The following is a 24,844-nucleotide window of genomic DNA, read 5'->3' on the forward strand; positions in this document are numbered from 1 at the left end:
TTCCAGGAGTTTATGCTATTCAACAGAAAAGAAAACACCACCAGCCTGTAAATTCAATGCATTTATGTATATTTTTGCTCTTCTAATAAGAATTATTGTGTGGTTTATTTCAGCCTCATGACGTAATCTTGAACACAATACCACCTACATCAGTGCTAATATTAAAGTAAAAGGAGCTCTTGTATCAGAATCTGTATCGTATCACCAGTTACCAGTACCAGGTATTGGAATCAGACAGGAACTGAAAAAACGTGGATCGGCCCGTCTCTACTGCCATCAGTAAATGTCAAAGGGAATTCTGGGAAATGTAGGAAATTTAACTTAAGTCAGAATAGATCGGCATGTTGATTCAAGTTTAAACTAAAAATAATTCCTGTTATTTATAAATTAATATGCAGGATGTTCAGGATGGATTCCCTTTTTGGGTGTTTGCCCAGTGAATTATATCGCACATACCTGACCTTGTATTTCTCTTCTGCTGTTTCTTTCTGTGTCTCTCTTTGAGCAAATCATTTTTCTAGTTGTATGTCTTTCTGAAAAACACTATGATAAAATATTTTTGTGTGTGTGTGTTGTTTTAGAGGCTTCAGTTCTGTGCTGTAACCTTAAGCTGCATGTTTTAGTAGGACAGATAATGAGCATGGACATGGCAGCTGGAGTTCAGCGTCCTGTTCTAGCCCCTAGCTGAGTCCCATTTGACTATGCTTTTGTAAATGCAAATCGCACCACAGGTGATTCATTTCTATTTTGAATGATAGATTTGTCAGAGTACCTCAAATTATGGGCCAACAAATGAACTGATCAGTGCAGGTTTTATATTTGCATAATTGTTTCGTGTTAAAATATAAGTAATCAAATGTCTGTCAAAGTATTCATGAACCAAGAAGTACTGAAAACACAACTCCATGCACATTGTTTTAAAGCACTTATCAGACTATATGTTGTGGTGTCAGGAATACTGTGTCGTTATAATTCAGCTGGTGTTCATTGTTTCAGCAGTATTGCTCGAGAATGAGTGCAGTTATACTGTATATTGGCAGGCTGTGATTTGTCTGGGAGCCATTCGTAATCGCAGCCGTGCCGATGTTCAGTATAATGGCAGGATTAATATATAGTAAGTGACATTTGGGATACAATATGGCCACACTAAGGGCTCTTTATTCTAGTGGAAATAGATTTTGAATAAGCCACACTCACTTTATGACCAGTCATATGTACGTTCTGGTTTAACAGTGCTATTGGGAGAATTCTTCATTCTTCAAGGCATCTTAATCTGACAAGCTTTTATATTTTAAGTTTAAATTATGCTGTTCAGAAATATTACTTTTATGTGCTCTGATGGTGCTAACACTACTGGAACTATTTTACGTGGCAAAAACAAACCTGTGGATTGACATGCAAATTAAAACGTCCCTGTGCTTTTGTTGAAAATATAGACACTTTTGTAACGCCACTCGACCAATCAGATTAGTGGATTTACTGAATAATCCATCATTTTTTCACTTGTTTTTATCTAGCACACACATTTAAATAGCTGAAACATCTGTATTGGCGTCCGAATGTTTTGGCTGTAGGATATTTTGCCAGAGAATTTGATCTGATTCGAAAGGGCCCCTTAGACCTTGTGAGAAAAGAAGCTGTACAGATTCATTTGTTTATTTTCCTTTTTTCTTTTTATAATGGTCTGTGGAAAATGAGATCCAGATTGAGTGATTGAGTGGCAGTCTGTCATTTACCCACAGTAGCTTCCCTCAAGCCATTTCAAGTACATTTCTCACACAGGAGTTGTGTCTTTGTTGGACATGCTATTTACGGAGGAAATATACTTATTCCTACACAACATCGCAACGAGTTGACATGACTTGGGCAGTAATTTGACAGGGCTTGTCAACTCTGAATAGCAGAAAAATGCTGAATACTTGATAAGACGCCAAGCCCTCAAACCCTGAAAATAAAGCGTTTCTGATGTAAGGCAAAATTAAAGATTTAAGAAATCCCTACTCCGAATAATTACCTAGACCTGACGTCCTCAGAGCGTTACAAGAAAATGTTTGCAATCCATTTAGTCACAGTTTTGTTTGGGTAAAAAAAATATTACCTTATTTTGGGTGTCTCCAACTTCTACTTTTTACTTTGCGTCAAGTTTTGGTTTGATGGTGCGCCTCCATCTTGAGCTGAAAGCTCTTCACGCATTAAATAAATAAGCTAGCTCAAAAAAAAGTGCTCGCAGTTGGCAAGCTGACAGGGCTTCTCAGGTTGATTGGTAGTGCAGCACTGGATCATTTGAGTCTATAATTCATGCCATGTGATGTGTTCAGTCAGTCAGCAGCTGGATTTAATGCACACTGCAGACATGTTTAAATTCTGCCACGCGACAAGCACCACTAAATTATTTACAGTAGGATTCTGTCAGCATCCTATAAGACTTGAGCTGACCTACTTTCAAATAAACAAAGCTGGATTCAGTCTGTGACCAGACAGAATGCATACGTTCTATAATTTCTGTGAAAGTGAAACACATTGGACTGATTTAGAATTACAGTAATGTACTGGTTCTCATGTTTAAAATTCATGCTTGCAATGATCAAAATGTTGCAGCACCGATTTATATTAAATATGACTTTGGGAGCATAGGAGGCACAAGATGGAGAGCTTATCAGATCCTGCGTGTTCCCCGACAAAGGTATTTCAGCTCTGCTGTATCCACTCATATCTCACCCCTTTTATACTGACAAAAACATAAGGGAACTGAAAGTCTTTACTTTAATTAAAGATGAAATCAGGACATCTGCACACACAAAATATCCATATAACCATCTCCCTCTTCACCACAGCAGACCTCACATTTCAGCAGTACTTCTTTTTGGTTTGGCTTCACAAATAATTAGGCTTGGGTCCTCCTATATGCTAATGATTTGCTAATCTCCTCCTGAGTGCAGGGCTTAATGAGGGCGGATTATCCTCCGTGAGAGCTGCAGTATGGAAATAAGTCACATCACAAGATGGGAGAGCAGAACGACTTTACATATTTTGAAGCATCTCAAACCAGGCTTGTTGTCCTCTGAGGCCACCCTTGGATTGTAAACAAACACTAATGAGTTACAGGAAAGAACCTTCACTCATTGAGGTTCTGGGAAGTAGGGCACTGCAAGATATCTTTGAGTACATGAGTGCATGAGGGGTCTCAAAGGGCAGCGAACGGTGAAAAGCTTATGTGCGTTTATTTCTATAACTGCAGAGGGATACACTAAACTGAATTTTTATTTTCAGCGTAGGAGTTCACCTGGGCACTTGTCGAGTTATTTGACAGTTTGGAGGACAATAATGATTTTTCTATATATAATACCCTGGAAAACAACTTTTCAGTTATATGGACAACACCACAAAAGTGTATCTAGAAATAAATTACAGAATCAGCTTTAACGTAATGGAATTTACATTCAAAACCGGTGAACAGTGTAGGAATTACAGCACTTTATATGCATCCCTCAAAGTAAATGGGCAATCAATCAGAATTAATTTGTCGTTTTTAATTTATCGATTGGTTGCAAATCTTTTAGACTCAATGACTTCCTGAAAGCCATATAATGTACAACACAATCAGATGTTTCCATCCTGATGCCCTACTTCTGGTTAGAAATCTCATCACTTGAAAATCAGTCTCTGCTGCTGAGGATGTCTCCACATAGACAGCCTGAAGATACCTGAGATTACTGTGGATGGTAGAACTTAGAAACCATGAAGATGGCATTGGACAGCAATTGATATGATCAGTTTTTCTGTGATTGCTTTGAGACTGCAATTGGCACGAACAGTTTTGCACTCAAGTCTCTATCAGTGAACAGTTGATAACTTCATCAAAATAGACTTCATATTAAAACGTGCAGCAATGTCCTGGTTACACAATTGCACCTTTTGACCATATTGTTGATAGTTATAGAAAGGAATTGATTCATATTCGCACTATCTGGTGTCACCCAGCTTTTTAGTTTTTTTACCCAGAAGTTTTAAGGAATTTTTTTCACACGGTCCCCACTGGTTTGCTCATTAGGGACAATTATATAAATATAAAATGTATATCCTGAATTGATATATTTCTTTAAAGCTGCTCTGTGTCAGTATCCATTGTTAAAAGCACTCTTCAGATTGAATTGGATTTAGATGCTGAGTTTCCTCCATTCTTCTGTTGGTTTATATCAATTGGTGTACATCAAACTGTGTACATTTGGTATGGGATCTTGAAGTGGTTTAATTCTGTGTATTGCTTATTTGAATAGCTAATGTTTCCATAAACCAAATCGCATGTTGAATATTTACTGTTCTGAACATGGTATTCTATTGATAATTGGTAAGATTATTTAAAAACTCCATTATCAAATGCCTTCACATGTGCCTCGTGTGTGTGTGTGTGTGTGTGTGTGTGTGTGTGTGCGTGTGTATGTGTATGTATGTGTGTATATATATATATATATATATATATATATATATATATATATATATATATATATATATATATATATATATATGTATATATATATATATATATATATATATGTATATATACCCATTTTTTGTTGCTCTACGAGAATATCAGTGTCAACATCCGTTAACAAATTAAGCTAGGCAGATACAAGGGATGTATATCTATACAAATTTTTGGCATGTAAAGTGTGACAAGTGTTGACTGTCCTCCTGAATGTGAAATGCCTCTGAACCTCCTTAAGACCCTGTTTAAAATGCCACAATGCTGGGTACTGTAAGTGCAGTTGGGTACACGGCAAATGAAAAGCAGCCTGAGATGGTATGTCTCTGCTTGGCCTGGTTTTGATGTGGTGGAACAGTAATTGCCTGGATGAGCAAACACTTGAGAATGAGTGCTGACCACACAGGCTTATGGAAGAGCATGGAAAGGGGTTTAGCAAAAGTTCTGTGCTTCTGTGCGATAGGAATGCGAAAACCTACGCTTAAAAGCATATGGTTTACGATCTCTATTAAAGCAGAAAGCACAGAACAAAATCTCATCACTCCATGACTGTTTAGGAAATCTCTTCAGTTTGAGCAACTGTATACAGTATATCACATCACTGTTTCCTGAGATATGTGGATCCAACATTTTATGCAGGAGCCCCAACCCCAGCAAGCAGGCTGTTTAAATAATACAGATATGTTCACATTATCCAATATAAAGAACAGTAATATTACAATAAATACAAATGCCTTGCATTATTCACACGATGGAACTGAAGTATACGGACAACGATACTGATTCTGCCCTTTGTTATTGTGTTAAGCTAAAGCAGAGCTTAGAACTCCGATCTTGCTTCATACCATTCATTCCAGCTAAAGTGAGGGAGCCTCTCTGCATATTATTCAGACTTATTCGACTGAGTTGAGAACTGTTACCAATCCTCGTTTTTCCACGCTAAGCAATAGGGAAGGTGAGGCCTACACACGATTAGCGATGTGATGAGCGCTGAAAGGGTGCTCTGTACATCCAGCTCTGTCATTATGCGCCTTTGAGCATAGGGCCACTGGGGGACAATCCCAGCCATTGTTCGGCAGTGTTATTGCACTCTGGCTGTGTACTGTACTGAATGGCAGTGTGAAAACCATGTGAAAATCCCCCCGGGCTTGCATGAATTCCGCCAGCTTTGGGGGAACCAGGCCCTCAGTAGAACAATGAGGCGTTTTTCCTATTCTTGTTGCTCCCAAACAAAAAGAACTATGCCCAGACTAATGCCCCAAAGGCTTCGAGCTCAGACTAATACGACGTTCTGGGGTTGTTGTTTTGTATTGTGAGCGATGCATTCTGTGTGGGTCATGAGTCGGATGTGAAATGCTTGTTTTTATTTGGGCAGAGCTCTGGTTCCAGCTCCGCCCACCTGAAGCCACAACAGAGGATGTGGTTTATTGTAATGATGGACAAGAATGTCCTAGGTGACCTCATCTTTATTAAACAAATCAAAAGTTATGCCATTGGCTTGGTTTACTCTTTGCTTCCTCATTTGTGTAAATGTCACTGAAAGGCGTTTGCTTTGTGTGCCTTTATATAAACTTGCACTTTTCCATCCAGCGTTCATTAGACTCGTATAGGATATAAACCTAAAAGGAAATGAGGAAATTTAATTATAACAGAAATATCATTAATGCTTCTAAAGACACGAAGAGGCCTGATTTATGAGAGAACAAATCCTAGAGAGAGCCATAAGAGAATGCATTATTGAAATGAAAATGTTCTGCTATGAATCACGTCCATGTGTTGTGTAGTCATCCTTATCTTTCTATGCTGTCTCCAATTACGGTTGCCATTTTCTTTTGCTGTCATTGGCGACCTGAGCCTCTGGCCGGGCATGTCGACATGCACTGCTCTTCACCTTAATTGGATCATGCTATTCACCTGGGGCCTGACTCAATCTTGCTTTCCATAAATGCCAATCTGTTTGCCACTGTGGAAGGATGCCTCTCTGATAGCTTGTCTTCGCTTAGGCTTTCTCTTTGTTTGAGTGCTGAAAACACATGAAACCACACTTGCTGCCTCTAGGGTGCTTCAGAAGCAGAGGACGAAGTGTGAAAAACAGAGGGGATCGCAGTCATTGCTGCCGCACCATCCATTGGATATTTTTGATATCGCATCTGGGCTCTGTTTACTTTAAAGTGCTCCTGCTGTGTGAGCAACAACTGAGCTTGATTTTCAGCAGCATGTACTTTCTTTTTAAAATAAATGACTTTTCAGTCACAGAATGGGATTGAAGTTGGGGGTAGGGGGAGATGTATAAAATCAACAGGAAGGAAAGATACACCACCCACCTCATTCCTGTTTATGCGCCTACAGTGTAGTTCTTTCACACTGTGCACATGCAGGCTTGCTATAACGTCACTCGATGCATCCTGCTGACTGCTATGCGTCTGATCCCAATTCTTTCGAGGCTTTAGCATCTTTCAGCCACCATCATTTGGCTCAGGTTCTTAAGTGTGTTTACAGTTTGAGATGAGACAAAGACAAGATTTAATATTGTTCCCATCCACCACCGTCTGAGTTACACAACGACTACACCACTGGCGTCGACTCACAGCAAACATTGAATGCTTGTAAAGTTTGTTGAACTTTTTTGTTTATATCTTTTGGATTGAAGCTATTGTTTGAACTCCCATCTGAATACTGTTTGTTCCTTGTTAAGCTCAGACTGCATGACCAAATATTGGAAACAAATTTCTTCTAGACTAACACATGTATATAGCAGTGTGTATCTAAACTAAACGGTCTCTAATTTGTTCAGCGTGTTTCTTAAGCATTTCATAGCACTGTTCTTTTCTAGCACATTATACATTATACATTTCATAGCACACATCCCTTGCAGATTTCCTTATATTTGCAGCCAGATAGGATGAATGTGAAAGATCAGACCATACATAATGGATAATTGCGTTTAAGTGGAGTTGCTTGGGCCAGTATGGCCTCCCAGTTTTCACCATTATCCCTGAGAAACTCCCACCATCTTGAAATGACTGACACGGGCACAAAACTTTACAATGTATTCCTCGGAGCAGTGCTATGAGTGCACAAAAGAAGACTGACATTTTGTGTGGAGACAGACAGCACGGTACAGCGGAAAAGCCTTCCCAAGAGCTCGGTGACCATGGCAACCAGTTAACCTAGGAATTGGGGAGGGGGCTTATCCATAATTAAGGATGTTTGGGGTAGAGCTCTGCTATGGTCAACACTTGAGTTGAAGATTCACATGGTCAATATCCGTCCATTTAAAATATAACAAAGACCACGTCGGCTCCTTTCTATTGATTTTTTTTATTTTTTTCCCCCCAGACTTTGGTCAGGGTGCACAACACATTACTATATATAGGACGTAATACTGGTTTATGATTAAATAAACAGCCTAATTCGATTTTTTAATTGCCTATTTTATTGTGTAAATTAATCATTTTCTAGGGTAAAAATAGTGTTAAAAATATCTCACACTCTGAATCAGCTTTTACTGTCTGCTGCTTTTCCTCCTAATATTGATTAGTCAGTTTTTCAATTCTAACAACACAGTGAAGCCAAACTCTAATTATGGATATATTTTAGTCCGTTGCTGTTGCTGCATCTGGCAACCCGACATGCCATATGTTGTATAAATTGTTGACGGAGATCTTTCAGTATTGTGATGTGAAATTAGTTATTTATGTATTAAAGTTTGTTCATACACAGGATCATTGGGAATTTGCTCTCTATTTTCTTTTCTTTTTAAATTTTGAGATATTATTTGGTATTAGATGAATGAATGAAGGTTGATTGTTAATTATGTAGTCATGTGTTCATTTGGAGCAACAAGCTCCTATAATATAGGACTATGTCGTATACACAGCCAAAAAAATTACAATAAAAAAATGTACAAGTGAAAAGAGATGTATATGGAAAATTATATAAAAGGGTATATGTATGAATAGTGTGATGAAACAAACGACTGTTGTGTTGTGTGTTGTTATCAGAAAATAATCCGTGGCATGGCGGCATGCTGCGGCCGACCCACAGCTCAGGAGCCTGGCTTATATTAGAAGCATGATTTTGTGTGCACATACAGATTTAGTCGCAACACAAGCCACATTGTTCACACTCTCGCTGAGTATCTTATGTACAGCTAGAAAAGAGTGAAATTCAATAGATGGCACATCAGAGACAAAACAACCCGGTAATTAATCTTTAAAACATTTAGCGATATTATGCACAATGATGTTAAACACACCAACAAGCTCTTTCCCTGTGAAACTTTCTGTGTTGTTGTGATTGTTGTCATGAACTGCAACTCATCTGACTTTACATACAAAAGTATTTGTGTTGGTGTTAGTACTCGTTAACAGTCTAGAATAGTACGTAAGCACAAGATTTGAGTCACGGTGCTTCATATGTCTAATATTAATGTATTGAGTTTGGGATTCTTCACCATCATTTACATCTCGACTGCTAGTGTGTGTGTGGAAACCCCTGAAATGTATCCTAGGCCTGTCATAAAATGTTTGAAAATTCTTTAACGGTGATCTCTTTAGGATTCTTTGATCAATTTAGTAAGAAACAGTATGTATATTTATTCAATTCTTGTCTGCATTTGAACAAGAACATTTACTGGCACATTTGCTTTCTGAAAAACTGCTAGATTTGTAGAAGACGATTCACTTTACGATGCCAAGACAGTGTGTCCTCCCAGAGTTAAAAGGAAACCGGCAATATTAAATAATTTGTTTTCTTTTTTTTCAGTTATTTTGCCAAGAACAACGAATAAGCTGTTTTGTGTGTGAAAATCTTGTCTTGGTAAAAGTATTCTACTGCATATTATGACTTATATGATAGCCAGTCAATAATAAAGTGTACACAATCCACCCAATATGCGCACAGTACACCGGTGCTTATACCAATGTGACACTGACAGCATAACTAACACCCTAAAAAAAGCCTTAGTGTGCTTTAGGCTCACTACCCAAAGTGAAACCTGTATACGGTTAGCCATCGTTACAAGAGCACCTGCCATAGGTGGGATTTATTAGGCAGGAAATGAAGAGTTAATTCTAGAGTTAATGTTATCAGGCAAAATGACACGGGTCAAATCATGATGGCTACTGGGGTCAGAGGGCCTCTTAAACAGCAGGTATTGTGGGGTGTTCCCAGTGTGCAGTGGTTATTATCCACCTAAAGTGTTATGGATGCTGAAGGTCATGTTATGTTGGAAGGCCCGAAGGCTAGCTCGTCTGGTCCGAATCCACAGAGGTGCTAGTGTCGCACAGATTGCTGAAAAAGTTCATCCTGGCTATGGTAGAAAGCTGTCAGAACACAGTGCTCAGCTTGCTGCATATGGGGCTTCATAGCTGCATACTAGTCCGAGTGCCCATGCTGGCCATCTTTCTGCAGGATAATGTGCATTGCCCCACTACAAAAATGGTCATGTTCCTTAAACCATTCCTGAAAAAAGAGATCACGTTCATAAACAGATTAGAAAATAGGTGCTCTTTTGTGTATAATCCATCTTTTAGGGCCCTTCATGGAATCATGAAAATGTGGCACTGGCCTGGTACAGAAATTGAGTTTGACACCCATGATATAAACGGTATTTTTTTTAGGAGCTAAATATAATGGTTACATGCAAATATAGTAAGAAGTAACCTCTCCCTCCTTCTTTCTATTTATTTCTGGATATACTTAAGCAAAGCGAGAACATTACTGTAATTTCTGAAATGCAATAGCACTGCACTTCAGCTAGTATCTTGCTACATGTATGACTAATAATATACCATATATCTCTTTCTAATTAGTTTATTTATTTACAGGTCAGTTTTATTTTAATCTGTATACCCAAGAAACCTTTATAAATGTTTTGTCGTCAATAAAATAGCTCAGAATAAATTAGAAAAAACGCCCACTGCTTCTAGGAAGACATCTTATACCCCTGACGATTTGTGAACTACTTGTTGTGGAAAGTAGAAAACTTTTTAATAAGAGAGCTTTACCTCAAAATGTTTTTTTTTTTTTTTTTTTTTAATGTTGAATTTCACTGACAGGAAGCAAAAAAGCATTTCACATAACCAAATGATTCATGAGAAGTGCCTTTTTGTGTCAGCCATTTCTCACTTGCTCAGCCATGAGAAATGTCATACTCCAACAGCACATGAATAAACATTAGTCATTAAACTTTCATTCAGAAATTAGAAATTATCCTCTGTTATGGGTTCTCAAAGCTATCAGTTTTTTGTAGATTTCAGCACATCATTGTCAACGTGGGGGTAAGGATAAGAGGGCAGTGCTTTTTTAGTTTTAGTGCTTATCATCTGAGTTCTTAGGACCAGCTCTGTGATTTGGGTGTGCGTTATTGTTAACCTAGATCTGTCAGATGAAGCCTGGCTCTTTTGTGCTGTAGCTCCGGAGTGGGTTTAACCCTTCCTTTCTGACGCACGTTTGCTTTCATTCATGGCGTTCAAAGAACATCACACGTACAGAACAGCTCTCCTGGTTCAGCGACGCCAACTTCCCACATTACAAGCAAGAGGAATATTTTATTGGAGAATAATAACAAGTTCTATCCATGACATGTTCGAGTATCTGGAGCGTCTTGGTTCTTAGTTACTATCACTAATAAACTTATAAACTTTTAACTTTTTATGTTCTGTTACATTTTGTAGGCGTTACTCTGTAAATAAAACAGTATTTGAAAAAAAGGATCATTTTGTCATTAGGATTTGTATCTGACTGAACAAGTTGATTTATTACTGTACCAGTTTTACAGGCAAAACTAGGTCACTGTAGCTTCCTCTTGATGGAACTGACTTTATCTGGACAGATGTGTGCTAATAATTGATGAGAGGCTTTTATGTAGACTGCTGATTGGAGCTGTGTTTTCACTGTTGTGTTTTTTTTTCTGCTCTCCTTCTCAACTGCACTTGCGTCCAGCATCTACAGAAGGTGCATGTGGAATTCAGCCACCAGGAACTGTTGGAGTTCTACAACAAGGTCAGACTAAATTCATTAAGTTTTCCACTCGAATGCCTGGCCAACAAGACCAGGCATGGTACCACTCTTGAAACTGTCAAACATTTATTTTTTTTCTTCTTTTGCAGCTTGAGACGATTCAAGCCCAGCTGGATTCCCTGACTTGATGCTCATGGTACATTTCATGAGGGCAAATGCGCAGTGTATCAACCACGTTTGATACACTGCGATAGAGTCCATGAGTCTAGTCAAAAATGGATTGGTGTCCATTTTTTTTTTGTTCTTCTTCATTTCTGTCTAATTACTGTAAATTGGTCTAAAAGGTCTATGTCGAATTTGTCATTTGTGTTTCCTGCCTTTTGTGTGACTCTGATATCAGAAATAATTCAAAACACAAACGTCATTCCCATCGTACTCTAGACAAGGTTATTGTTTCTAGTGGTTGAATTTTTTTGTATAATTGAATGAAGACAATAGAGTAAAAGAAACAAGTAAAACAGCAGATGCTTCTTCTCAATTCGTCTAACCAGAGGTTTCAACATTTAAACGTGTGAGTGTGAAGTCACACTCTTGAACAGTTACTAAGCACTCTTGGGCCTGTGTGTCAGATGGCTTTACAGTTTTAACTTTCATAAATCTGTCATAAAATGTGGCAGTGCTTTCAACTTGTGCTAATTGAGATTTCTTAAAACAAATGTGTACTTAAATGCTTTGTGCCAGTCTCTAAGGTTTGTGTTGTGTTTCAATAAGAAACAGATGACTAGTCCTTAAAAAAAAAAACAAGCTGTTCCTTATATTTTCATACGTTTCTGTGCTGCAAATGTGACATTAAATTTGTAATGGAATTGCCAACAGTGGTGTATTTCTAATAAACGTGTAATGATCCCCTGTAATGAGAGGTCATTTCACAATGATTTTCACACCTGTTTCATTTCAGCTTCACAATTACTGAAGTGCTAATTAAGCTTTGTTTTTAGGATTCAAAAACAAGTATTTTTTATTAATAGGCTGTTAGGAAAAAACTATGTTGTTCTATTTCGGTCAAAGTATTAAAAGAAATACAATTTCAGCGCTCAGGCAATTGGTTCTGGGTTTACAAATAGCTTAGATATTTATAGGTAATGCCCAGTGAGTGTACATGTGTATAACCCTGGAAGATCTTTGGTCTGGACCTCAGTGCAATTTCACCTTGAAGTCACTATTATCACCTGTAACAGTGCACTTATTTTAGAGGAACAGGATGAAATGTAAAGTGACCAGAAACAACATTCCCAAAGTGCAGATTTTTTGAAAACAGCTACTAAGACAGTCTAATGAAGTACCTTATAACCTCCTTCTGCTGCTAAGAGGATAATGACATGCTGTAAAACGCACGAGTTTGTCCTCTATTTAAGATCAGCTTAATATAACCTCCTCCCGGCTGCTCACACACTGTGCCCTCTCCTGTTTAAAGTCTACCTTTTGAGTACTTTGAACAACATCCATTCATGTGCGTACTGAAAGTTAGTGTTGTACCTTCTTTTGCTCTTTCTCTTCAATATGAAAGAAGCATAAGAGCCAGTGCCGGAGGAAGAAGTGCGTCCCGCAGCATGGAGAACAGATGGCAGCTCGGTGCCTCACGATGGTGAAAGCGGTTGGTGCTGAATGACTCCAGCAGCGAATCAGCAAAATACAGAACACAGAGTTCTGTAATGGAGAGTTGTTTCAGAGGCCTTCTGGACCATAAACACTTACATGAGGGCTTGCTTCTAAGAGGCATTTAAGCACTGGCTCCTGTAGTCATCCCACCTAAAGATGATTAACCTACAGAGGACTTGATGACCGTCCAGAAGAGCAGTAAATATTTATCCTGAACAGTAACTTTGGGGACAAAAAAATCCTTCATGTCCTGTTTATGAACACTTCTGGGAACACGGTAACATTTATGTCAGCTCGGCTGCTGCAATATATACAGGATATTTTAAAAACGTTTTATGGCATTAATTAATAAGAAATAATAATACACTACGGAACAAGCTGTTTTGAGGTTGTAAGCCATGATGGGGTGATTGAATTAGATGGCTTTTACCAACGTGAAGTAGATTATTTTACTAAAATTACACATTCCAGAATGATTTATTATGCTGATAACAGCAATAGCTATATTTATTGTTGTAACTCATTTGAAAAGAAGAAAGAAGAAGAAATAAAAGAAATAATACAAAAGAAAGAGTGTATTTTTCAGACTGTGCAAAAGGTTATTTGCAAAATGTGTTGGGTGTGTTGTGAATGTAGTAACAGTACAGAATGTGCAAAAATGTGCATTAGCTTTAAATCATGTGGACCTTTTACCAGACGTGTCCCTGTGTACATGCAAACAGTAACACGTTACATCTAGCACATTACAAGCACTTCTGACCAATCAGACTTTCAGCATTCAACTGCATTTTGGTAATTGTTATTTTTGGAATGTGACTATATATTGAGCTCAATATTACCATTATTGTGTTCTTATGATTTGCAGTATATACAGAAATCAAAGCAGTTAAGCATATAGACATCTGAGATATAAACCACTTAAAATGTCTTGTTCATTCTGGTCGAATGTGTGTTACTGAGCTATAGCACAACAGAATAGAAATAGCATTATTTTTTCCCTTTGTGAACAGTATTATCAATGCCAGCCATACACTTCCACTCCCCCCATATATAGCTGAGGTTCATCTGTTAATCCGGGATCAGTGTATAGTCTCTAGCCAACCTGATTCAACACAGTTCTCGTGTGGGTGGGTGTACGTGTGTCTGTGTTGATTGTGAAATGAAATGAGGTGCCAAGACAGTTTTGACGTGGTGGGTGCCACTGGGTCCCTACAATCGCGACCCCTCTTTGGAGCCAGACTCATCAGCCTGCTCATACACACACACATTCTGTCATCACTCCATTCTGTCCCCTTCAGCCAAGTCGAATGTGTCTTTTCATATCACACAGCTCAGAGACTGCTGAACACATTTGCACCTGCTATCTCCATAACTCATCAAATCAAATTAAACAAAAGCCAATGGGGAAGAATGAGCATTGTTGAGAGTTCAACAAAGACTCTTTAAGTCTGGTCTGTATCTAGACACGAGGTCTCTGTCTTCTTGGAAGTGAATGCGGGTGCTTTGCTATTTTTAGCGAAACACTGTCTCTATTCTCTTCTAGCTTGCTTGGCTCTTCTTTGACTCTGCCTTGTCTTGAGGCTGCTTCTTGCGACTGTTGCCCCTAAGACTAGTCTGTTCTGGGTGATAAGTTCTCTTGTGGTTCAGAATGTAGCTTGTGTGTTGCTATATTGTTTTAGCAAGTCTCTGACCTCACCGTGGCACCAGACTGAATTATTTCATTGTGGATTATCTCATATTACAATGTCTGTAGTTTGAGGCCCATCTGAGGATCTATATGGAGGTATATGGAACTGTTTTATTCCTCAGGCTGTCAATTAACTCACCCTACTTCATTTAGCGGTTATTTTTATTCTACTCTTAAAGCACGCCAGCCTTCTTTAGTGTCAGGCTGAAACCACTCTGCCGTAGCAAACAGATTAAAAAGGGATGTCATCTGTTGCATCTTTGTCTTGAGTTAAGCTTTGTTTTTAAGTGCTCATGACTTGGCTTAGCAAACATCATACATAGTTCATTGCAAAATTCAGTTTAAAATCCTCATTCAGTTCAATTGTTAAGAAACAATTTAATATTCTAGCTCTCCTTATAATACTCACAACCTCTTCACGTCCCCACGCAGACACAATGCATGGCAGGCATACCCACCCAAATAATTACACACTGGTTAATCCTGTTTTCCAAATCCAGGTACCCATGGCTCTGTGGAGAAAATCCCATTGCTGATGCACATTTCTCCATCTGCTTAGCTTTTTATTCCAGTCCCTCGCATCTCGATTCGATGACTCTATTATAAAGCAAAGACCTGTATTTGTTATGCGAAACCACACACACATATACAAATACAAAGTGTGTGTATATGTACATATGTTTGTATACGTACACACATTTTATGTATAGAATTTTTGCAAACTGTTACATCAGTTGAAAAAAAGTATAAACTGTTGCATTTCTAATAACTTTTATTCTAAACAGATGATACTGTTTCTGAACACAGCTGTTACCACGACAGCAAATGACACTTATGTGAGTGTGGGTTAACAGTGGGGGAGGGGTGCGGGAGAAATATGATGAGCAGATTAAGGAGGTTTGTCGTTGCCTCTAATTGTGTGTGTGTGTGTGTGTATGTGCGTGATAATGAGATTGGTTAAGAGTCGTGCTGCTCACACTCCCTGACGCACATGGCAACTCCTCTCAGAACACCTCCCGAGTGGCTAACTCTGATTCCCTCCCAACCCCACTGTACATTTAATTTGATTTGTATCAGTCACTTCAGTAATTGTAGATTTTATTTTGGGAGCTCAATTGGTGCACGCACATCTATAGAGTTTTAATAGATGAGTAAGAGGTTATTAGAGATGGATGTACAACCTACAGGGAAATGAAAACATCTTTATATAATAAAGGTTTGGGTAAACCTAATATTTACTTCCTTTTGTTTCCTTCAGTCCAACTGTCAGACATTTTTGGATATTATGGAATAATAACTTGTTCTGAGCAGCAGCTCGACAACTAATGCTGATATCCAAGACACCGATGTATTTATCAGTCCTGATGATCTCAACAACAAACTTAGGAATATTACGTTGTGGATTTGACGGTGTCCCATGTAGTTTATTTTTCATTCATTCTCAGTAACTGCTTAATCCTGCTCAAGGTTGCAGTAGATGTTTTTAATGGAGGGACACTTCAGTGTAGTCAAACCTTCTTATGGTATGTTTATGGGAGGTTACCAGAGAATACAGAGCAAACCCACATGGACACATGATGACATGTGATGCTCAGCACACACAGTGACCTGAGCGAGCGATCGAACGATCAATCAATAGATAGATAGATAGTTAGTTAGTTAGTTGTAACTATCCTTTCTATTGGGTGTGTCATGGTATTAAACTGGTTACATTCAGAAAACAAGACAGAACAAAACCGATATATGATCTTTTTCCAAATCAGCATTAAAATATAAAGCTGAAGTGCATATTTAATTAGTCTTACAAATTGCAGCTTAGTAATTCAGCTATTTACTTATTATTTGCTTATGAGTTATTTTGTGAGTGTAATATTACACTTTTGAATATATGATTAGTTATTACTGACTTTGACTTTTGTTTTTGATTGATAGATTGATACTGAGATGGTAAAAGGCAAATACAGAACTACAGCAAACACACCAAATCTGAAAAAAAGAATATGTATAACATTTTAAAAGAGTATAACGGGGGGCAGGGTGGCTTAGTGGTTAGCACGTTCGCCTCACACCTCCAGGGTCGGGGTTCGAATCCCGCCTCCACTTTGTGTGTGTGGAGTTTGCATGTTCCTCGGGGGTTTCCTCCGGGTACTCCGGTTTCCTCCCCTGGTCCAAAGACATGCATGGTAGGTTGATTGGCATCTCTGGAAAATTGTCCCTAGTGTGTGATTGCGTGAGTGAATGAGAGTGTGTGTGTGTGTGTGTGCCCTGTGATGGGTTGGCACTCCGTCCAGGGTGTATCCTGCCTTGATGCCCAATGACGCCTGATATAGGCACAGGCTCCCCGTGACCCGAGGTAGTTCGGATAAGCGGTAGAAGATGAATGAATGAATGAATGAAGAGTATAACAATAATAAATAAAAGGAAAAAAAGAGAAATAGAACAGGTTTGCAAAATGACAGTGAATAATATACATATGTGTGCTGTAAACAGTTTGACAGATGTTGGTGCAGTGTGTTTATCTGTCTCACAGACGAACTGTTATACACTGTTATAATGAAAGGTAAGAATGATGGCAGAAGAGCTGAAGGAGTCTTTGTAGTATGTCATGAAGGGGCTGGATTCTACATTAGTTAACCTTGTAAATTCAAATCATGGTACTACAACTTTTCTTTTGTCTTAAGCCTAATATGGGAAAAGCCTTGATTAATTTGTAAACACAATACTGGGATGCAGGGTTCTTATGTGCACCCACACACACACACACACACACACACACACACACACACAACAACAACAACAGAACAGTCAAGCTTGAAAGATGATCTTAAAGCATATTACTTTTAATTACTTGGTAAATGCAACCTGAGGCCACACATACTGTACATGCATTATTTATGTTTAAAGTGAAGTGGTTTTCATTTATTTAGTTGCATTCAGAGGGACTTCTTTCATGCTGCAGTTCCTCAGTGACAATCCTCGAGGGATCTTTGGCCTTGTCTGGACAGGAAAACTAGTTTGTTCACACCGCCTGGACACAACACGGAGCAGGAATCACATTAATGACACCGCACAGAGTCTTCCTCTGGATTATAGCTGGGTCAGTAGCTGAGCCACGCTGCATCATTAAACATCAGAAGCGAACAAAAAATGGCTCAGTAATGGGGGATGTGTCTGCAGACGCACTTTAAAGAGTGGCTCGAAACGGATGGTGGCAGCTCCATTAGGAAAATGGTCACCCCTCTGGAAATGAGGTTCTTCACTTATTGAAGGGGACAGCAGCTCAGTGCTGTGTGTGATAAAGAAAAAGCCTGATGAAAGAGGGAGGGATGTGTGTGCTGCAGCCGGGCGAAGCCGCCTCGCTTTGTCACGATGATTATGAAAAGTGGGTGGGGACGCATGCAAATGGTGGCACTGCTGGAACACAGCTGGGGGACGGCTCATGGGACTGCTTTACCTCCCTTCACTTATCTATAATGGATGGTGGTGCAGTTGGATACTGGCCACTGGTCATGTTGCGTTAGCTTTATTTACAGCTGGAGGGATTTACAGAAATAATCCATATTTATCTTAATATAAATATCCACGTTTCCCATTTTCAGTTGGTCAGTTGGACAATGATCTTTATATTCTCTGTTTATATATATATATATATATATATATATATATATATATATATATATATATATATATATATTATATTTTATATATAAAATATATATATTTTTTTTAAATTTATATTTTATTTTAAGTAATATTTAGAGGCAGATATCCATCCAACAGAAACAAATGCATGCCTGTTTTAACAAGCTGCACTGTTAACGGAAAATACTTCAAACTGACACCTTTTAAAAAAAAATAACAGTTGAACAGTGGCATGTTTTTTCATCAGGTAGACAATTTCATGTGCATTTTCTTTTATTAAGCAGAATATCGTTGCTAAATCTAGTTTCTTTTTTTACACAGTACATTAGTTATTTTGTAAATTCTATAAACTATTACTGCAGACGGGTCTGTAATACAACCGTCTCAATATTCCAATTTGTAACTCAAAGCACTGCTGAGATCTTGACTTATTCTCACAAGGGACATTTCCTATATGTTCTATCAACAACTGCTTGCCTGTCTGTGAGGTTAGACGCTGTGAGCGTTGCCATGGTGATGACTGACTTGTCTTGGTAGTCCAATCGCTCATTTCTTGATTGTTGTAGTCTGCACAAGACATGATAAACACTACTATCAAGCAATTATTAGGCTTTCTATGTTGGATGGGTTAAACTGACAAATGAACAGACAAACAAACAAACAAAAATGATCTGTACAGCATTAATAGTTATTTCTATCTATCTATCTATCTATCTAGCTAGCTAGCTAGCTAGCTAGATAGCTAGATAGCAGGAGGGAGCTAGCTAGCTATTTGTCTATCTATCATTTAAAATATTCCTCTAGAACACAACAGAAGTCCCAACAGAAAATACATAATTTTGTATTTTATTATATTTCTATTATTTAACTGTGAATGCAGCATGTATCCTCTTCATTTCAAATACTTGGGGAATGCACATCATGACACTACCTTCCTTCTGTAACTTGGAATAGTATTTTCCCCCAAGATTGCTTTCAAACTCCCAAATTCTACATCCATCAGATACCACGTTCTCGATGAAAATGTATCTTATATGTGCAGCAAAATCTGTGGTTTTCTGCCCCATTCATGATTGAACATAATTGAATAGGTTTTGTTATTTGGTACTATCACCTGAGACTAGAGTAGCCTCCTCCTCCTCCTGCTCCTCCTGCTCCTCCTCCTCATATGTCCTTCTCAGGTCTCCAGAGATATTCAATACTGAATGCCAAATGTGATTGATGAATGGTTAATGTGTCTGGAATTCTGACCCTTGCCATCATTGGGTGAAATGAATCACATTATCCATGTCCTGAATACAGCCTGAACTGCAGAAAAAATGAAAAAGCTTACTATTTACATTTATCTTAAGGATTATCTTAAGAATAAAGGCAGTATGATGCGTATACTATTTCACAGTCTGTGAATTACCTCTCTATTATAGATACGTTCCTTGCATTATAATAAGAGAAATACATACCTAATCATTACAATACTACAATTTTTAATAACAATATTATTCATCTAAACTGCTGTTATTACCATGATATGTTAGAGACAGTGAAAACAATTTGTAAGTGGACAGAAAAATCAATCAGAAGGACCCAGGAAGCTTGTTCGCTATGGCTGACCTTCAGCACCGCAACAAAATTGTCATTTAGCAGAGGCAGTCTCCAACACCCTGCTGGGCGGGAGCCACCTGGGCCCTGCTTATTTTAGATGGATAGAAAGACAGGAAAATAAAGAAAAATGGATGAACCTGGCACAGGCTTGTAATAGGTCGATACAATGAAATATTTGTTGTATTCACTGATTTTTTTTTGGAAATCAATTCCTTAATTAATTCATTCATTCATTCATTTATTTATCTTAAGCAACTTTTTAATTTATTTTCAATAGTATCTTTATATTCTGGTCACGGTTGCTATGAATCTAGAGTCTTATAAGAAACCAAGGTGGTGGACCCTGAATTCTCTGTCTGATTGTCTTTCTATGTATCTACAGAATAAAATTTTTTATGGTTGGTTTAGTTTGAATAAACAGAGGTCCAGTATTTACCCAGAAACATGCCATAACTATTTGAACAAAAACTGGCTGATTTTTCTGACAAAAATTAAAAAAAAAAAAAAGATGAATTTATTATACCAACTGAATTCCAATGCTATTGAGTCAAAACCATAAACAAACCCTGAAAGTTTTCTTTGTCATCTTCCTGAAGATGATGTCGAAGATTTGACTTTGAGGACAGGCGTTGAAAGCTGTAGCTGAAAACCATGAGACTTCCTACATGACTATGGACTATTAGAGTGAGAGCATGTTCACAAACAATGAATAAGAACAGGGACTGCTGCAGTCAAGGCTGCTATGAAACCTTTGCACAAATACTGTTGTTTTATCAATTCAGACAAAAATAAAAATTGGATCAACAAAGTCACACATGCATCATATTCCACTGAACTGTTAGATTATGAAATACTTACTTCACTGAAATACTAAGGAATTTATTATATCTAATTTTGTGATCCTTCACTGTAAAGCTGAATCAAACATATTGATAGTTAAGGTTTTGTCAGTATAAAATTTGCATGTTAATATTAAGTCACTACATTTAAAAATAGACTATTTAAACTACGTTAAAAAATAGAAACTTTCGGAATAAAGTAAAAAGTATAGAATGTTGAACTTTGTATATTAAATAACAGGTACAAGCATGGCACATATCCTATGGTATTATTTACAGGGATTTTTGTATTATTTTTGTATTATTCAATTATTATATAATTGTATTATTTACAGGGATTATGTCTATAAATCAGATCTCAATAAATTTTTTATTCTAAACCTTTGCATTTTTAATTATACATTTTTAAATAAATGATTATAGAGTCCTGTTTCTGCCTCTCCAATGAAGTGCTTCTTTTACATAAAGCAGATCACAAGTGTGTTTTAAAATTCAGTAAATGAGCAGTGAGATTATACTTTAGCCAGAAAGTTAGCGTTAGTTTATTCTGGCAAATCAGCAAGCTACAGTAAATAAAGGAAGAAGCATTTTGCATGTTGATTTGCTGTTCCAACCCCATGATAATCAAATGTATAGCTTCCCTCTAGGCACAAGCTGTGTGTATTTTCTCTAATTTCATATACTGAACAAGTCTTCTGCAGTCATGGGAAAAAGAAAATACACCCCAATTTGTTTCTGTGTTTTTATTAATCAGGACTTAAATAACATTTATGTCCTCACCAACTTCTATAAACAAACAGAAACCTCAGGTGACCAACATTCAGAAACAAGGTAGGAAAAAATAAGTGCACCCTTATATTCAGTAACAGGTAGAATCACCTTTTGCATCAATAACTAAAAGTCTAAAGTATTAATTTCTGTAAGAGTTTATGTCTCTTACATCATTTTGGGGACATTTTGAAAGTTATTTGATGTTTGAGGCTATTTGTTTATGCTCAACTCTCTTAAAATCCTGCCACATCATCTCAATGGGTTTGATGTCTAGAGTTTTACTCAGCCATTCCAACTGATTTTTTCTCCTTTAGATAGCAAAATGTCAGTTTGCTGGTGTACTTGGGATCATTGTCCTGTTGCATGACCAAATTTGCGCACAGCTTAAGTTGCTGGACAGATGACTCAAGAATATTGCAAAGTGGTATAAAGTGGATGTCACCGTTGTCTCTATGACTGCAAGTTTCACACGTCCTTTGGCTGCAAAACAAGGCCAAATGATCCTTTTCCATGCTTGGTTAATGGGAATGAGGTCTATCGGTGATGCACTGTGTTTGGGTTTTGCCAAACATCTCTGCCTTGGTCTCGTTCCGAAGGACATCATTACATGATGCAATATGCTTTTTAGAGAGAATTTTTTTTTCCTAGTCACCCTTCAATGAAAGCCATACTTTTTCAGTCTTTTTTGATTCTATTGCCTTTAACATAAATATTGCTTACAGAGGCCTGTAAATCACATGGTGTACCTCTTTGTTTTTGTAAATCTCCAAGCAATAAATAATATGACCTTAATTGTTTGGAATGCCCACTCCTGCACTCCTGACTCCTGAAGACTAACAACTGTTCTCTTCACTATTGGAAATGTAGTATTAATAATTAATAATTAGTAATAATTGGAGTATGAAAATGGCCTCAATCATATACTGTGGCCTTCACAGTCACTAGATCTCAACACGGTGGAACATTGATGAGCTGAAATGTTAGACAGCACTCACTCTCACCATCATCAAAAGACCAGTTGAGGGAATATATTTTGCAAGAATGTTGTTCAACCTTCTAGTACAGATCCAGAGGCCAATGTGTATTCAAATGTTCTATCTGCAAATGTTCTTTTTTTTTTTCTTCAATCAACACTGCTCTGTAACAATACTCCTTTGCAGGAAAAAAAAACAGCAAAACGTAAGTCAATGCTTTCAGTGTTGGGAGAAATCTTTGACTGCATAATGAATATTGTGTATTTTCCCAGCTTTGGGGACTACATACCTTAAGACTGTTGAAGCTTTCCAAGAGTTTACAAGCTCAGGCAAAGCCCCTGCCATGCCAATATTCCTCTTTACCGTCATGCTCTGCAGCTTACACCACTTTCCTTTGTCCCACTTTCCAAGGTATTTAAACATCCTGGTTGTTTCAGCCTTATGTAAAAACAATGAATAAAACAATAGTAAGCACAGCAAAGTAATGATGTACTTAATCCACTTACTTACATATATAATTGACCACATTTTTGCAGTAATCCTGATAGCACTCATAAGGCTAAGTAGTAAATGTCTGTTTCAAAAAGCTGACAAATAAAACAAACAAACAAACAAACAAACAAATAAATAAATAAATGATGTTCTGTCTGGCAGCCTGGTGCATTGCTTCTTCTGTGTAGATTGGTTTTGTCTGCCACTTCTTTTAATAAATGTACAAATTTTTATACAGTATTTTCTTAATCATTTTACTGTATGTTTTATGGTAGTAAATACTTTAATACTCTAAAAACGTTTCCAAATCCAAACGTTTTTAGAGGATTTTACATGCTATTAACATTTACTACTGGCTCTTTCACTGCATTTTCTTGTGCCCTGGATCACGGTGGCAGTTCATTGCTGGCCATCTGACATTTTAATCAACTCAACCACTATTCTGATTCACTATTGACCAACTGCAATATTATTCCACAATGAAATGATTAAATTAAGCTGCACAACTAGAGCAAGCTTGAATTAGCTAAACAGACAGAAGCAGGAAAAGACTGAAGTTGTCAGCCGTTAGAAGATATCAGATGCTCGACTGAATTGCTGGAATAAGGTTGGGGGATTACGGGACTAAGCCAGTTTAGAGATGAAAAAAAAATGTAAAAAATGTAAGCCTTTGCAGCTTTTGTCTGGTTAAGAACATAAAAAGGAATTATACTGAGACTGAATATAAACAACTTAATGCCTTTCTTTTGGCTTGTAATGTCTTAAAGTGTGCAAATGTACATTTTGGTTACGCCATCCTAATGAAATTATTAGAACCTATCTTGGACAATTTCCGATCCATTGGGTATCATTATTCTTCTTTCTACTAGTGACTTATCTGTGTTTACAATACATATAAAAATATAAAAGAAAATCACTATTCTTCGAGGTGACTTGTTGCATCAGACAGCTTTAGGGAATGGCTCTAAATTTCAAAATTTTAAGCTATGTATTTTGTTCATTGTGGCTCTTTATATTGAAGCGTAACTTTGAGCTTTCAGCTAGTTTGTATCATCAGATCCATTATCATGCTAACTAATATTTGCAATAAAGGAAATTAGGAATAAAGCTGTTAATAATAATTATAAAAATTGTTTAAAAAGTAAGAATAATAATAATAATAATAATAATAATAATAATAATAATAATAATAATCATCATCATTATCATCATCATAGTATGATGAGGCTTTTAAAAATCTTTCTTGTTCATTTACGGTTTCTATTTAAACTCAAGGTTTTATACTTTACACAAGATACATCTTTAACTCGAGTTCAACAAATTTAAACTTTTTAAAAATGTTTACTTTCTTTAGTTAAATAAGTAATTATGTATTAACTTGAGTGAAGAACTTGGCCTGTTTATCAGTTTATATTATATTACAGTAAATATATTACAGATAAGAAAAATGAACACATTTATGTTTTCATTTTCACTTCTGGTTAATTCCTATCTAATTCTCAAGGAATTATGTCATTGTGTAATTTGCTATAGACATAATTTATTCTAACACTGTCTCTTTATGACCAACTGACACAAAGGCAAAGCAGAGAAAAGAGCTGCAGGGACTGTCATGAAAAACTCGGGTAGTTTACTTCTCCTGAAAGTCTATCCACACTGCTGCCGCACCTCTGTCATGTGTCAGCAGCACCGTCTCTGACAACTCACTTCACCCTGTCTGGCGAAGGCT

At 37.3% G+C, this 24,844-nt stretch overlaps 2 protein-coding genes across 2 annotated transcripts in view; one reads left to right on the plus strand and one right to left on the minus strand.

The window, feature by feature from the left end:
- The window catches only part of commd10 (COMM domain containing 10), a 34,960-nt gene extending 22,570 nt beyond the window's left edge, over positions 1-12,390 (plus strand). Inside the window, exons 6-7 of the mRNA XM_060882191.1 lie at positions 11,432-11,491; positions 11,599-12,390. Of these exons, the coding sequence (XP_060738174.1) occupies positions 11,432-11,491; positions 11,599-11,637 (99 nt within the window). The 3' untranslated portion in view covers positions 11,638-12,390. The remainder of the gene's footprint in view (positions 1-11,431; positions 11,492-11,598) is intronic.
- Positions 12,391-22,923: 10,533 nt separating this feature from the next.
- Positions 22,924-24,844, minus strand: part of sema6a (sema domain, transmembrane domain (TM), and cytoplasmic domain, (semaphorin) 6A) — a 68,966-nt gene continuing 67,045 nt past the window's right edge. Inside the window, exon 19 of the mRNA XM_060880968.1 lies at positions 22,924-23,061. Within this exon, the coding sequence (XP_060736951.1) occupies positions 23,057-23,061 (5 nt within the window). The 3' untranslated portion in view covers positions 22,924-23,056. The remainder of the gene's footprint in view (positions 23,062-24,844) is intronic.

Source organism: Tachysurus vachellii, chromosome 11 (genome assembly GCF_030014155.1).
Source record: "Tachysurus vachellii isolate PV-2020 chromosome 11, HZAU_Pvac_v1, whole genome shotgun sequence".
NCBI classification, from domain to species: domain Eukaryota; kingdom Metazoa; phylum Chordata; class Actinopteri; order Siluriformes; family Bagridae; genus Tachysurus; species Tachysurus vachellii.